At 33.4% G+C, this 17,683-nt stretch overlaps 1 protein-coding gene across 1 annotated transcript; it reads right to left on the reverse strand.

The window, feature by feature from the left end:
• Nucleotides 1–5,690: 5,690 nt before the first annotated feature.
• On the reverse strand, nucleotides 5,691–17,305 carry LOC118741890 (bone morphogenetic protein receptor type-1B-like). Its single transcript, XM_036473865.1, has 3 exons — nucleotides 17,275–17,305; nucleotides 8,191–8,378; nucleotides 5,691–8,100 (listed from the first exon to the last, which is right to left on the reverse strand). The coding sequence occupies exons 1-3, from the start codon at nucleotides 17,303–17,305 to the stop codon at nucleotides 6,829–6,831; spliced, it is 1,491 nt and encodes a 496-aa protein (XP_036329758.1). The 3' UTR covers nucleotides 5,691–6,828.
• Between the last annotated feature and the right edge of the window lie 378 nt (nucleotides 17,306–17,683).

Genomic DNA, 17,683 nt, shown 5'->3' on the forward strand with positions numbered 1-17,683 from the left:
TGATCCAAAAACTTGTGCTGTAGTTTATTTTCAATGTTCGATGTGGGCATGGAAGGAAGACAGGTAATTTAAAATTTTGATGATGGGTTGATTATATATTTTGCATTCATTAAATATGTATATGTACAGTGAATGCGAAATAAAATCGTACAGTAAATTTGTTTCCAATTTTTGAAAATATTTTGTTTATTTAAATTTTATTAGTTTTCAAATAAAAATATAGTATGAGAAACTCCATAAAACTCAAAGTTTCTAACTTTGTAACAATTAAATAAAGTCGTAAAATTTTCGTGATACGAAAGAAAATTGGCTACACCGTCAACAGAAAAAAAGCCAAAAATCAACAGTATTTTGTATGCACTTCCATTTTATTATACCATAATGGAATGGGCTATAAAACTGCATACAAAAAAAAAAAATTTGAATACAAAGCGTGAAATTTTGATGAAAATTTAATGTTTTTTTTTTAATTGTTATAAAGTTAAAAACTTTGAGTTTTATGGACTTTGTTGTAGTGTGAACTATATTTTTAATAAAAATTACTAGAATTTAAATACAAAAATATTTTCAAAAAATAGAAAGAATTCACTGTTTATATTCAAAAACCTTTAGATATGTATAAAATCAAGATCAATGGACCGGATTGCCTGCTTTGTTATGCTTTCTTATGTTGGCAAAGGGGTCATAATGAGTATCAGTCTCCAAATACTCAAACCAGTTTGTTTAATGATTATTAATATACTATATTTTGTTCATATTTTGTTTATTAATCAACTAAATTTTTTTTTGTTGGCCACTAAGGCCAATGTTTCCTTTGCTCATTCGCGCTAAAATTCCTTCCATTTATCATTTTTGTATGTAGGTATGTACTTAGTTTTTAAATAAGTGGCAACTCTTTCAAAAAGTACTTATAGATTTAATTATATGCAAATATTGTAGGTAAAACTTTACTTAACTGCCCGATTTTGTAAAATTTAGTATATAAAATAAGTGGAAACTCTTTTCTAAACTAGTTTCTGCTACAAATTAAATTTGATGCTTGTTAAAGTTGCAAAGATTTTTCGAAATCATTGCGCATACTTCTTTTTTTTTTAATAGATCGCAGCCCTAAAAAAAAAAAAATTTTGGCCCATATTCTAGTTCGAAGAGTTTTAAAATACCTTTAATTGTATGCTTGTATTGTAAACTTTTTTTAACTTGTAGATTTTATTGAATTAAATTTTTACGATAAGTGGCAACTCTTTTTGGAAATAACCTCCTGCTAAAAATGTTTTTCAACAACCTTTGTTTGATATTATATAAAACTGCAGAAAATGTTCCCAAATTATTGAACATAAAATTTTTGTTTTGATCTAGATGGCAACGCTGTAAAAAATCGGGCTGCATTCTAGGTTGATGAGTATAAAATACATTTAATTGTATGCTAATACTGTAAAACTTGACTTAACTGGCCGATTTTTTTAACTAAAATTTTAGAATAGGCAACTTTTTTTTTTAAATTACTTCCTAAAATTCTTTCCAACAACTACATAGAATTCAAAATTTCCCCAAAATTTATTTTTTCAGTTAGGTGGCAACCCTCTATTAAAGCGTACTAAATTGTCTGTCGTTTGACACTAATATTTTAACATAAGAAATAAATTCCTTTAATTGTGTGCTAATAGTGTAAAGCTTTACTTAACGTGTCGATTTTATTAAATTTAATTTGTATAATAAATGGCAACTATCTTTTTGAAAATTATTTCCTACTAAAAATGTTTTTCAACAACTGCATAAAATTAAAGATTTTCTCTTAATTTATTTTTTTCAGTTAGGTGGCAACCCTCTGTTAAAGCGTTCTCAATTTCCCATCGTTTGACACCAACATTTTAACACCTTAATACTTTGCCTGAATGTGTAGCTTTTAGACCTTCCGAGGCGACATTTAGGGTGCATAAATTGTATATATATATATACTTTTTTAATATGTATGAGTTTACGCAACTGAGATCCCAATTGTGTAAAACTTGTTCATCGAGACCTTTCACATGACACCTGAATCATCGAAATCGCCGATAATTTGCCTTACTACCTGTTGTAGATGAAATAAATGCGCCGCTGAGTCACCCTGTGCTAGTAGCGCCTTTGGGTATGCAACGTATTTGGTCACTTCCGGCTTCCGGAAAATTGTCCGGCGGCCGCCTGCTCATGTATGTTCGCCTGGTATTTTGTGAAATCACAGTCGGCCGCGTGCGAATTGCTCATTGACAATGGGGGAGGTTACAATGCCCGGATTTTTTTATTTATTTTGCGCTCACTTCGAAAGGCAAACAACTTTCGCCATTGTGCATAGATTTTAATAAAAGAGGGCGCATATGAAAGAATATAGTTCAAGGTTGTTACGCTTTGTATTTCAGAGCTGTTTAGAGACAAGCTTGCTGCAAAATTTCAACGAAGAATGAATCAATCAATCAATTAAAAATAAAACACTTTGTTTTTTGATTAATTTTTTTGTGTGGTTATTTTTATTTTTTTGTTGTTGAAATAAATGAACTTACAATCTAATTTGAAAATCGAATAAATACAGAATACTAAATGTATTGTATTTTAACAAAGTTATATTTAAATGTTACATTTTTAATATATTTTGTTGTATTAAAGTTAAATTTTACGCTCATCTGTATGTATGTGTTTATTTATATAACTCAATATATATTTATTTATCTTTATGTATGTTTGTGTAGATACATATTTTTACTAAGTAAGTATGTATGTATGCATGTTTGTCTTATAACATAACTACTAAGTAAGCAACTCGGAAAACTTAAGTTGAACTTCATTTTCTAATTTTACATGAATTCCTCAAAAGTGGCAAAACACTTTTTGTACTCCTCCATCGACTTGTTGGCTAACTACAACGTTAAGTTCATATTTTTTCAAGTACCTACAACGATATTGTATATAATTTTATTAATTAGTTTAACATACGTAAATAGATGAATATATTTTTAAAGGTTATGTTTACATGTTTTTAAATTTTTAGTCAATATTTTCTTTAATTTACTTTTTAATTGAATATTTATAGTGTATGTATGTGTTTGTATGTATACATTATGCTTCTGAAAAACATATTTACAGAGTTTTACACTAGTTTTCTATTTAATATTTTTTATATGATTTTTGTTTTTTATATGTATTTTTTGTGTAGTAGTCAAAAAGCATCTTTATTACAATACAACAACAAACAATATTAATTAATAATAATAATAAAAATGACATACAATTTAGTATGCATGTACATATGTATAATAGCGGGGCCATTAAAAATATCAAAATGTAAATTTTGTATGTGGCAACCGTTTATTTTGTTATAGATACAAAATAAAGACAGCCAGATATTTAATATTTTTTTAATTTTTAGTCGTTTGAATAATTAAATTTTTTTTTAAATCGCAGGAAGTCTAAAAAAGTTTTGACTTGAAATCCGATTAATTTGACATAAGTATTATTCATACATATAAGTTCATAAACTTGCCGAGTTATGGCTGAGCAAAATACAAATTTTGTCGAATTTTGGCGATTTAAAAAAAAAGACTAAAAATTTAAATATTTTCAAATCCTAGGTGGGAACCCATTTTTTTTTTTTTGATTTTAGTGGATGTCTTTAATTTGTACGTAGAACAAAATAAAGGGGTGCCCAGGATTTTGACTTTTTAAGGACCACCAAAATGTATGCATAAATTACATATGTATGTATTACATATTTATGTTTGTATATAATATTTTATTTTTGCGTACGTATTTACAAGTTTTAAAAAAGTATAATATAAAAAAATATTCTGTTTGGTTATAAAGTGAGCCGTTATAAAAAAAGGAACTAATGCCGGACTTTACAAATCTTTGTTTTTTTTGCATTCAAGTTTATTTCTACACTGCCAAGGTTTTGTGAATAAAAAAAAATGCTTTGACAATAAAATGTGCGCCACTGGAAACGTTAGCTTTGGACTGTTTAAAGATTTCATGAAAAAAAAATTCGACTCATTCACTTAAGCTCAAAAAAGCAGGAAAACTGGAAACTTGAAACTTGAAAAACAAAATTTATAGAAATTTTAAATTTTAGTTCGGGCAAAATTTCATGGCTTTCAAGGCTTTTTCGAGTATAGGCAAATATCTCTACAAACAAGAAAAAAATTACCCCAGAACCTAAAGTATTTTTGCAATTACGAAAAATTACCAACCTATTTTCGGCAAAAACAAAGTAATTATTTTTATCGAAATTGCCTTGCAAAAATTCTTTAGATTTAGGGGTGTACGGCGAAATTTTTTTCCGGTACGGTCAAATGTAAATATAAGGACCAAAAGTACCAGGAGATTTATTGAATTCTTTTGACAGCCTTTCTAAATTATTCTATTTATTTTATTTCATTTTTTATTTTATTTTTATTTAATAAAATTTTTTATATTCTTTTTATTATATTTAATTTGTTATTTTCTTTTATTTTATTTGCTATTTTCTTTTTATTTATGTAAATTAATTTCATTTTCATCCTGTTTTTTTATTTATTTTGAATGTTTGTATTGTAGTGCATAGATTACGGATGGCAACACTTCAGTTGCGTTGCCAATGGCTGAATTGGTATTACAGAAGGTAACTGGAAACTGAAAGCCGGCAACTGCATTTTTGTGGGTCCGTAAATTTAAATAGAGAAAATGTATTTATTTTTAACTGACCTTTAAAAAGAAGGTTATCAATTTTTCGGAATATTTTTTTCTTATCTATTGGGGTATTCACAACTGTGTCGTAAGTGTCGTATTGTTGTATGTCGTAAACTTTAAACGCCTAAAAAATATATTAAGGGGGTTCGCAAAGTACCATCAAATCCATATTTTGAATTTTCGCAGTGTTAAAAAATAGTTGGTTGTGGTTTCAAGTTCTCTAAACATTTATTGATGCTTTTAAAGTTTGCGACATACAACAATACGACACTTACGACACCGTTGTGAATCCTCCATATGTTACCGTATAACTTTGGACTACATTGACCGATTTGTATAATTCTTTTTTTTTTTTTTAAGGAAAGGTGGTACCTCAGAGGTGGTCTCATACTAATTTGGTTTAGATCCGATACTCTTAATTTTTATATGAGAATTGAAGCCGGTTTTGTTTTTTGCTTAAAAATTACTTGTTTTTTCGACTCTTTCTGCAGCTTATTTCAATTCAAGCCTTGGTTGCTATTTAAAATATGTTGCGTTGCTATCCATAATCGACTTATTAATTTAGTATTTTATTTTATATTTTGTTTTCATAATTAATTTTTTGAATTTATTTAAAATTTTTATTTGATTTACATATTTTCATTTTATTCTATTTTATTTTTAAATTAAATTTTTGTTTTTGTTTGTTGATTTTTTTTTATTCAAATGCAATGCAATTTGAAGATATTAAGAAACTTTTTGAAAAAAATATCGATATTTAAAAAACGGTGACCCTTCTATAAGGGTATTTTTTTATCTGGGAGGTCACGTCCTAACCTACCTCCTCCTTAAGTTAGTCGTGGCACTTATTGGGCACCCTGTTTATTATATTGTTTTTTTTTTATTAATCTTTACTTAATTTATTATTTTAATTTTAAGTTTTACTTCATTTTTATTTAATTTCATTTTCTTTTAAATTCATTTTTATATTTATATATCTTTTTATTTATTGACTTTATTATTTCTTATTTTATCTTATTTTAATTTTATTTTCCATAATTACATTTAATATTATTTTAGTCATGAATTTTGTGTTAAGGCAGCGCTTTGGTTACGTATTCCAATGGAAGCAACGCACTAAAAAATTTTAAGGCATTTAGTTTCGATTTTTAAGCGAAAAAATTCTCTAAACGACTTAAATGGTAAGCACTATATTATTTTTAAATGTCATATTTTCCTTCTCTTTACATGCTCATACATACCTACATGGTTAGATATTTGTTATTGAAACTTTAGTACTTTTTTTTTTGTTTTGTTAATTTCTGGCACATTATTTTGCGTCTAAAGACTTGACTAACAACTATTTATTAGTTTCGTAGTTAATGCTTATTTTCTCAGTTAAAATAAAGTACATTTTCGTTTTGTTGTAGTAAAACGAAGAAAGGCAACTTTAACAACCATCTTAAGGCAACAATTTTCTTTAACAATAAATGCAAAATTTGCTTTCGAAATTCAAACCAGAATTTAAAATAGAAGCTATTTTTAGGAAAACTTGTAAACATATGGATACAAATTAAAATAGGGCGTCCAAAAGACATCAGAAAGACAAAAGACTGGGCCTTAATTCCGCCGTTTTCCCATAACTCTCAGATTTAAGAGTATTTTTAGGTGCATTAAAGCTGCCTTATCCCTCAAATTTTAATATATATATATATTTTTTTTAACTACGCGTCATCTCTACCAGAACAAAAAGAAAAAAAAATAACGAAACACAGTTTAAAATACAGTCAAACCCAAAAATGTACAACAAAACAAATTAAAATGCTATTGGAAAATTTACAAAGTGTTTTTAACATAAACCGCTACATACTATAAACACTAATACTACTATGAACTTAACTGAAGCAATAAGAAGAATCCGTGTTTTTTGTTTACCTACGATCAACTTAAATATCGCTTAGCACTAAATCGTAAAACTAAAATCATCACTTAAAAATTAAACTGTCACGCGTTTCGTCGCGGCTTTTCAAGTGCGCTTCGCAAGCGCTACTCCCTTTTGCAGCCCAACTTCCGCGTCTTTTTGCTTGGCATATTTCGCTTTTGCTACGCGCTTTTACACTCTCGATATCTCTCACGCTTTTTCCTCCGCCCCCATTACTGCAGTCGTCCGAGTGTCTTCTTCACGCGCAGTGCCGTCAGCCGCACTGTCGGATTCGGATGCCAGCACTCTTGCATGATTTTGGACATTGTCGCCAGCACATCATCGTCCTGCCAACGCGACGGCACCGGCGGCCTGAAACCCTTTAGGCACACCACATCGTACATGTCTTCGAATGTGGGATCGGCAGGCACCACATCGTGATAGGGCAATGCATAATCCTCGCATGTGGTCGCATTCGAGCCCGGCACTTGCGTATAGCAACGGCGGCACAATTCCCACAACACCAGCCCCACTGAATACATATCGGCACGCTTGAACTCCTCGAACTGCTGTTGATTCAATGTCTGATTAAGCATTTCCGGTGCCATGTAGCGTGGCGTGCTGACGCGTGAATTTTGTGCGATTTGTATCTCATCCATTTCCGAGGTGTATTTGACGGCCAAACCAAAATCGGCAATGGCACATTGGCCATTCCGTTTGACGAGTATATTATTGCTCTTGATGTCGCGATGTGCAATGGCCGGTTTGCCGGGTGTGCCTACGATCTCGTCGTGCAAGTGTGCCAAGCCCGAAGCGAGCGAATAGGCCATGATTTGCAGCTTTTGCGGTGTAATCACCGAAGTGGCGAGATAATCATGGAGGCTGCCATTCTCGTGGTAGTCGGTGATGAGCATCATTTGTGTGTGACTACCCATGTGTTTGATGTCCGCAGCTATGAAGCCGAGTATGTTTTCGTGACGGATGAGCACAGTCTGATAGATTTCGGTTTCACGGAACCACGACGACTCCTCGGTCATGAAGAAAATCTTGACGGCGACGCGCTCATCACGCCATTTGGCTAGAAATACTTCGCCGTAACGTCCTTTGCCAACGGATTGCACTATTTGTATTTGCTTAGCGATGGTGCGTTGCACCAATAGCGGCAAGCCTGAACCCGAACCGGTGCTTTGTCCGACCAATTGCGATAATGGTGAAATTTGACTGTTGCACATGGAGCTGATGAGACGTGGCTGTTTGCCTTGCTTCTCGCGGCGTCTATACATTACGCAGAATATCAGCAACACCACAACGAATATCGTCAGGCAGACGGTTAGGGAGGTCAACATGAGCAGGTAGTGTATGGATTGTGAGCTCACTGGCAATTCGGGCGGGGTGGTGGTGCTCTTCGGTGTGTACTCGGGGTGGATGTTACGATTACAGAAATCGGCTGAATCACAACAGACGATATTCTTGCCATGCAGGTGGGGTACGGTGGCAACTTTGCACTGTAAAAAAAGAAATAACGGAGGTTAATTGTTGAACTTTGCAAATGAAAATGCGAAAAGAGCAAAAGCGAGCGTTAACTCTGTACTCACCATTAGGAGTCCGCCATTCTCTTCTGGCGGCATACAACCATATGTTCGATCCTCTTCGAATGTGCCTGTAGTTTCATCGTATACCTCTTCGACTGCGCTGAAGCAGGAACCACCAGGGCGGGTTTCACAAGTACCATTGATACTGTTATCGGGGCAGCTGCCTTCGCAATAGCAACTCAACGTGCGGGCTGGAAGTATAGCAGAAGATAAAAAATGTAAATTAGTTAAGAAAGTAAATGAGGCAAAGAAACAAATATGGATACTTAAATGGCTTAGGAAATAACTTAGTCTATTTCACTTGTAAATTTGAGCTCTAAAACTTTGTAATAAAAATAATTAAGAAATTACCTCTTTCTGGTTTTCTATGGTATGAAATCTTAAGGAGATGCATAAAAATTAAACTAATGCCGGATTTCCACTAGGCATTGAATGGCACAAATTGTAATGACGAAAGTTGGGAATTAAAGAATACCAGTACCAGTATGCCGAATTTCCACGAGGCATTGAAATGACAAAAATTGGAGCCATTTAAAATGCCATGTGGAAATGAATTTAATGACTATTTTTTTAACATAATGACAGGCATGTTTTTTAATGCCTAACTTTGCCGTTAAAATTTTTGTCATTTAATGCCCAGTGGAAATTCAGCATAACGGTGATGGTTTTTTTAATTTTATATATATTTTTTTATGTGACTCGATACAGGACTTAGTTGAAGCGCAACATGGATCTTGCATTACCGCAGAATCGCTAGCGAAGAAAAGAAGCAAGAAGTTTTTTTTGCGCCACTATACCTATTGGACGCAGTGTTGCCAGAACTTTTTGGGCCGACCGGCTATATTGGCAAAAAAAGCGGCTCAAAACGGCTAAAATGTTTCAACTAAAATTCACATGTTTTATTTAAAGAATTCGCAAGTAGAAGGACTTGCAAAATCATTATTTTTTTTTTTTAGTTAATAAAGGTATACGTAGCAAAGCTTTACACCACTCGTTAAATAAATCACAAAAACAGAGACTGGTAAATTCATTGCAAATTATTTTTGTTTGTAACAAAAGAAACTGTTGTATTACTTAAGTATGAAAAAAAGAGATCAATTACAAACTTATGGCGTTTTCTTTTTTATTAAAAAATTTTGCCTTACATTGTAACATTCGCACTAGGTTACTTTTCGTCCTGAAAAATGGCTATATTAGTATAAAGTATTTTGCTTAGTCGGAGTGCAATATTTTGTGAAATGAACAAGTGAAGCTGTGAAAGGGCTGAAGAAAACAGGCCAACATTATTTCGAAAAGAGAAAACGCCTTCAGCCTTATCATGAGTTTCATTTTCCCCGAACCGGTTCACTTTTCACTTTTGGTTTCCATTTTTTAACTATGGGCGGATGACAAATTTTCGGGTGAATTGAATTATTCGTACTCTTTTATTCTCATTCGTTATTTTCTTAATGTTGCAAATAAAACTTCGCATTTAAATTTAAGCCATTCATAACAAAAATTGTATAAAGTCCCCTCTACGTCCTTCTTTGGAAAAAAACACAGTGACCCAAATATAAAATGGGACGCGAGATATTAGCAAGTATTGGCTATTTTTATTTAGTTTATTTAGTGTTTATTATTTTTTTATGCAAATATAGCTGATTACTCAACAAACACCATATATGTAAGTATCAATTTCAGACTTTGTGCAAAAATTTCACCAACTAACAACTTTTAATCAGCATATCTACAAAATGGTATATATGCAGTTTTGTAGTCCATAAAAATTTAGTATAATATGGTGAAAATTTTAAGTAGCTCGGACTTGCAGTTGATTTTTGTAATTTTTTTTTATAAAGGTGTTACGAATTTTTTCCATAAAAAGTATGTTCTAAAATTTGTTATATGGAGAAAAATGCGGAACATCGTGAACAAAAAATTTTCAATAATCAACGGTAAGTGCCAGCTACCTTAAATTTGTACTTTAAATTAAAAAAGTGCAGAATTTTTTATTTATTTTTTAATAAAATACGAAATTTGGATTTAAATGGTAGTTTGTGGTTTGTAAGTAATCAGCTATACTTTCATAAAAAAATAATAAGCTGAAATGTCGCGTCCCAGTTTATATTTGGGTCACTGTACTATATTCAAATAAAATAAAAGTCTTTGAAATCGGCCCAGTATTTTAAGACTTTTCGTATTAGAGAAAATTCTTTCAATGTTATATACTTAACACAGTAATAAATAAAAATTTTCTCCGATATAAGGCTAGCAGTTTCTAAAAGATTTTAGGTCGCCAAATATGTTAACATGGAAACTTATATGTGCATATATTTAAATTTTAATAAAATACGGCAAATAACGAAATCGGCTTAAAACGGCTAGCAAATCGGCTGTCGGCTAAATCGAATTTTCTCCGGCTGTTTGCTTTCGCAACCGGCTAAATCTAGCCGGAAAACGGCTAAAATGGCAACACTGATTGGACGTATGTATTCGAGGCATGTGCCTAGTGAGCTCGTAAACGAGCCTAAACTTAGGAATTATAGAGACTTGACTCGGTTAAAAGTCTCGATTAGTTTAAGACATCTTTCCTAGGTAGTTTTTTTTTTGTGTTGTGGTGTTAAGTACATTTGAGGACGGAAGAGAAGAGAGGAAACCCTACCCAAAACTTTGGAATGGCGATACTGGTGGCACGTTTGGCGAAGAAGAACCCAGAGCCAGTGTATAGGTACAAAGCTCACGTCCCCACTCGACCAAACGAACCTAAGAATGGACGGAATACCGGGTGTGGTTTTCAATACTGATGGCGTATAATAGGTACCAGCTGTTAAGGAAGATTTTGTCTGATGAATATACATAAGCCCAAAGATTGGAACGTCGATGTACTTTTCTCAATCCAGAAAAAAGGAGATCCTTCTGTGTGCGCCAACTATCGGGGAATAAGCAATCTGGGCGGACCCTGAGGCTGAGTGGTTTGAGGCGCGTACCAGCACTCCGCAGAACCTGAGTTCGATCTTTGGTTCGGGCAATATCTAATTAGGAAAAGGCTTTTTCTAACAGCACACCACAAATTGCAGGATGCTCAAAAACAGCCCATCGCGGCGTGCCGTGAACGAAGTTTCACAGGCGACAGATGTTAGTCCCGCCTAGCTGCTCCGGACTAAGTTAGAAAGTACGAACCGAAGTGTCTGAACTGCAATCTAGCAAAAGCTGGACAGTCTAAGAGGAAGCATTGAGATGATTCCATCTTGTCGTCCTCCATGCAGCTGATACAAAAGGGGTCTGGTGTGATATTTAATCTCATTGCGCGAACACCGATAGGATAGGACAATGGCTTATCAGTACACCCACCAGAATCGAGAGATCCGGCTTCGCGAGCCTAGGGAAATCCCTAAACCATCTCCAATCCACTAAAGGCCAAAATGATCTCGCACTGGCACATGCACTGGTTTTCTTCTAGCATTCGCGGAGTTGTCCCGAAGCCAATTTTTTTTTTCAAGAGAAATCGGCAAGTAGTCAAGGGTACTCCTAATCACTCTTTTCTTGGAGATATTACATCGAGAGTGCCGCCTCTGGCCAGTTCATCAGCCATCCAGTTAGGCCTGGTAGGCAACCAAGTCTGACAAGGTAATTAATTCTCGTATTCAGACGCGACCGAAAGTGAATTAAGGTTCTCTCCAACAAGCTTATCATGGATGATGAGGCTCCAATGAGAAGATCTTTGGATTCGGCACCAATGGCTGGACAACGAAAGCCCATGAACACAATGAAAGGAACAAGTGCAGCAGGACGGACCTATCTGAACGCGATGGGAACAACTGGTGCAGCTTCGGAAACTAGAGAGGAAATTGGCGAAGTTTTTCAATCCCAAAAGGAAAAGCGGTTGTGGTGCCACATAAGAAGAAGACAAAGAAGAAGAAGAATCTATCAAGTAAAACAGAAAAAAGGGGTTTTCTGACAAAATTAGATTTTTTAACACAGAAATAGCAAATTCGTGCACATTCTTGTAAGAATTATGTATATAAAAAAATATACTCCAAAACAATTTAGGTAGGTACTCTATTGCCCATACATAGTAAATTCCTTTAGTAACTCCATAAAAAGCTCAAACGATAAAGCGCTGTCCACTCGCAACAAAGAAGCTATCAAAAAGTGTGTCGGACGTGCGCATACGACAAACGCATTTGCAGACTCACGTATACCACATGTGACATGGACAGATCGACGGACCAGACGAACGGCCAGGAAGGAGCACCGACAGACAGCAAATGTGGTGACAATCTCATCAATGTATTTCAGTGGCGGCTCATGAACGCTCGCCAACAACCATGGCGCCAAAGTTGGCTGCAATATTGCTGCTAGTTGTTGGTTATTTTGATCGTGGCCAGTCATCAACGAATACGCCTGCAGGCACTGGTCGATCCGTTGTATGAGGAACTCTGAATACATTTGTATGTATGTATGTATGTATGTAAGTGTGCGTGCCGGCGCATAAAAACGCTCGTGCACATGCAAGATGGACTATGAGCGGACAACTGCTTCCTCTCCTTTACTGCTTTTCTTTCCTCTTGATATACATATGTACGTGCAGCTCCGTGTTCTTTATATTTTTTTTTTTGTACATTTGTTTTCCGATCACTGTTGTTTTTCTTTTTATTATATTTTTTCTTGATTTCAATTTATGCATTCCAAACGCAAAATGCAGAAGACATTTGAAATATTTTGTTTGTGTTTATTTGTTGTTTGTTTAGTTGTTGTTGCATGATTGCACATGTTTTTTTTTTGGTTTTCTTTTCTGTGTTGATTGCAGACACTTTTGGAATTTATAAAAGCTGGAATGCATGCATGTACATACATTAGGGTGGTCCAAAAAAAGTTAAAAACGTTAAGCTCTCAACGCCTAGGATTTTTCTAAATGCAAAAAAAGAATACCTGTGTTTTTTTTTAAGAAAATATATTTATTTTATTTGGAGTAGCACACTTTTCCGTAGAAATGCCATAGGATTCTTTAAAATCAATATTTTTTCACCGGAAAACTTTGTTTCTCGTTAGGAGACTTCCAATAACAATACCCAATTATTTATTTAACCATTCTTAATATTAAATAAGTCCCCCAAAAAACAAAAAAAAAGTGGGGGCCCCATTAAAAATAGTTAGTTTTAAAAAATGGTAAAATTAAAGAGTAAAAGATCGAAAAATATTGATTTTCAAGAATTGTATACCATTTCTACGAAAAAGTGTTTTAGAGTACTTTGAGGCAGTTCTAAATATACAATATTTTTTTTAAACAAAAAAACACAAGTATTCTTTTTTCAATTTAGAAAAATCCTAGGGCATGAGAGCCTAAAATTTTAAACTTTTTTTGACCATCCTAATGCGCATATGTATGTTTGTATGTGAACTATTTGAGAGTCTTTCCTATCATCTTGTGTCTTTTATTGACTTGTGTAATTGTTGTTATTAATAAAATTCATGTTTTTATTGCCATTTATAAGCGCCATCGGCCAGGCAACTTGCGCCATGCATGTGTGTGTATGTTTGTATGTATGCAGTTATAAAAGTAAAATGCATTTTTGTCTTGGAAGTTTGAAAGGAATCTCCATTTCCTCAATAGCTTTGGGAAACGGAGGTGCGGAATGAGTTTATACGTTTTAAAGCTTTTGAAGTTTTCTCCTCAGGTTTTAGAACGTCTGGAAAAAAATTTGTAAGTGTAAGGAAAATATTTGACTTAGCAATCAGACGATTTACAAAGCAATTCTATTAAAACAAAATCTAAAAATTTAAAGAAGAGCATATTAAAACAAGACAAAAAAATAAAATAAGATCATAAAAACTACATGATATAAAAAAAAAAAATCTTTATATAACAATAAAATCTAAAAATTAAAAGAAAATTAATTTAGCAAAAGAAAAAAATGAATCAAACAGAAGAAAATAGTGCTTAAAAATTAAATGCATGCATTTTTAAAACAAACTATAAAAATTTAAAAAAGTTAAACTAACAAAAAACAAAACAAGTAAGAAAGTCTAAGTTCGGGCGGAGTCGAACATTAAATACCCGGCGCAAGTATTAAGTATATGATTTTCACCTTTCCGAAAGCTACCGCTACATGGATACACCCCGGTATCAATTTTGAGTAAATTAGCGTCCTTAAATTTCGAAATATTGAAGTTTCAAGCATTTCCGAAATTTATCGTTATATGAAAACCGGCCTCAATTTTAGTCTGATTTCAATAATTTTCAACGTTTTGCTTTTATGTGGCAAGCACAATAACCATACCGAGTTTGGTATAAATTGGTAGAACGGTTCCCGAGATACATATATGTGATCATAAGTGGGCGGTGCCACGCCCATTTGCCAAAATTTCATCATAAACGTATTTCTCGGTAAAGAATTGTTGCAAGCATCAATTTTGAATAAATTAGCTTTAATATTTACTGATTTATCGAAGATTTCGTATTTCTTCAAATTACCGTTATATGGGATGTGGGCGTGGTTATTGTCCGATTTTAAAAATTTTCGGCCATTTGGTATGCTGTACCAAGACCAACAACTGTGCCAAGTTTGGGAGAAATTGGTGCAGCGGTAACCAAGATACCATAACCATAAGTGGGCGTGGCTACGCCCATTTTCCAAAAATTTATAATATTCTTACCTTTCGTCTAAAAATTATTGTAAATATCAATTTTGAGTAAATAATCTTCAGTAGTTACTAAAATATCGCAGTTTTCGTATTTCTTCAAATTACCGTTATATAGGATGTGGGCGTGGTTATTGTCCGATTTTGTCCATTTTCAACACCATCCGTCCTACGCCCGAAAGAAGTGCACGTACAAAGTTTCGCTAAGATATCTCAAGTTTTACTCCGGTTATCGTGTGCACAGACGGGCGGGCGGACGGACAGACTGTCACGGCTTAATCGATTTCTCTTTTCATTCTGATCATTTATGTATACATTTGTCTATATCTATCTCGATTCGTTTTGCCTGTTACAAACAAACGTTATGTGAACAAAGTTATAATACCCTTGTGCACAAGTGCGCTCGGGTATAAAAATAAAAATTAGTAAAAAATAAATAAATTAAGATCGTAAAGATTAAATGAAATAAGAAAAAAAATTCTTTTTAAAACAAAATAATCTATAACCAAAAAGAAAATTAAATTGAAAAAATATAAACTAATTATCCAGCTACAAAATAGAAAAAAATAAAGTACGTATCCACAAAAAAATTAGGAAATAAAAAAACAAAAAAAAAATCGTCTTAAAACAATAAAAGCTTAAAAAACTGTTTTTCTTTGATGTAACGAAATAATTAAAAGAAAATTAAAATAAAAGAGAAATATATAAAAAAAAATCGTTATCCGTGGTTTCGAACCCCCTCTCGATTGGAATACCAGTGCTTTGCTTACTCGGCCATTGCGCCTGTTGGAGCGACGCGAGCTAAATGATATACATACATATGTATGTACAAGTGCTTTCTCCCAAAATAGCCTTTCACCACGAGTGGTGAATGAGAGAGCTTACTTCTAAGACTTTTGTACTAGAATAACAAAGGTCTTTCGAACTATCTTGCCATCTGTCTTTCATTTGTCTTACGAAAGACTTTTTACTATCTCGTCGTGTAAATTGGCTCTCATTCAAGTAATATTTAAGTATTTTTACACAGGATAGCTTTCCGTGTAGGCGACTTTCGTCCGCACTCAAAAAGACTCTCAACAGTTGAACTCCAGCTACCCTCTCCGCAGTATTTTTACGCAGGATATGATACTGCCACCTGGACATAATGCACAGCATTTCCCGAAGTCCCAGATAGCAAGGTCAAGAAGGCTGAAAACGCAGATGAAAAAATTTCTATGCAACGGAATCTGGAACACCATACATGAGTAGCTTGCTGGCTACAGAATTTCTTTTGCGCGTTTTTAGGCTTGCAAGACTACTACTAGTCCTGGCACTGAAAAAAGGGCACTGAGTTTGTAATTTTAGGCCAAGTGTCTGAAGCAGATACATATTTCAATTAGATCTATGTAATGCTGGAGTCTGGCTACACTGCATTTAGGAATATTTAAGTTACAGAAATTCATTCAGCTGCATCTAAATTCTTTACTAGACTGTTAAAAAAATCAACCAAAAATTGGTTAATATTACCAAATTAAAATTTGAAAAAACAATTAACGCGACTTTTGTTTAATTTTAACAGTGTCTTGGTTGATATTTTTTAACAATGATTTTGTAATATTTACCACATTTTTATTTACATTAAACCAATCTTTGGATGCCGATTGTTTCCTTTGAATACGCTTATGTTCTGCACTTCGCAGATGCTTTTTCATAATTCGGAGATACAAATAACAACAAACCCCTTGCACGTTCAGCTATAGCCAAACATACGAATTTGTTTTCAAATGTTCAACTTGAATCACATTTCTTAAAATCGGTTTATTTGCCATGAAACAAGTAATTTTTAGCAAAAAAAAGACTTAAAAATATATATATATATATAAATTTCATGATCCAATAATCGAATCTAAACCAAATTAGTATGGGACCACCTCCGAGACACTACCTTTCCGTTGCAATTTAATGAATTAATGAAATCGGTTGACGTGGTCCAAAGTTATTCCGACGAACTGATAACCTCCTCCTTTTTTGGAAGTCGGTTAAAAAGCAAACAATCACTTGGCTGAAAACCCCATTGTACTTTTGGCTCAGTGTAAGGCTCTGCTATGACAGAGCAGATTTTTATTTAATTGTAAATAATTAGAAACTTTAGCAAGTGATTGAATTCTGGGAAAAATATTTATTGTTTGCTTCAATGTCTCTTAATCGCTTCCATTTAATTACCTTTCTACATTTCTAGTAATACAGCTAATTGTCGAATCTGAATTCGCTTTCTAAACAACTAATGAAACTGGTTCCAGTCAAGTTCAAGGAAAAAAAGGAACTTATTCAAGTGAAACCCATTTAAGTGTAATAAGTAACTGGTACTTATTGCACTTGCACCTTTTCCACTAGTAAATCGATGAAATTAGTGCCGATAATACAGCGAAAAATGCCGCATTCCAAGAGCGCATATTTGTGCATGCAATACACTACATACATACATACTTAGCATAGTTGTGGAGACATACACAATCATGGTATGCAGTACATAGAAACGAGGCAAAAAAAAACACACACACAGGCATTACAAAAAGTATGGATACAACGCACTGAGTGCCACAGAAATGGCTATATACAGCTTCCAATGCATATTTTTGTTTAGTTGCGTGCTTGGGTGGATTTTAACCCCAATGCACGGAATGGATATGTATTTATATGTATGTATGTATGTATGTAGAATGCAGCAGCAATGCACAAAGTGCCATAAAACGTCAGCAACCATTTTAAAATATTTTTATTTTATTTTCTAATTTTTCAAGCTTGTAGATACATATAAGTATGTAAGTATGTAAATATGTTAGCTGGTATTTCAAATCCTATTAAATATCTGCTATTAAATTGCAATTAAATCATT

Source organism: Rhagoletis pomonella, unplaced genomic scaffold (genome assembly GCF_013731165.1).
Source record: "Rhagoletis pomonella isolate Grant_MI unplaced genomic scaffold, Rhpom_1.0 Rhpom_scaffold_00006, whole genome shotgun sequence".
Classification (NCBI taxonomy): domain Eukaryota; kingdom Metazoa; phylum Arthropoda; class Insecta; order Diptera; family Tephritidae; genus Rhagoletis; species Rhagoletis pomonella.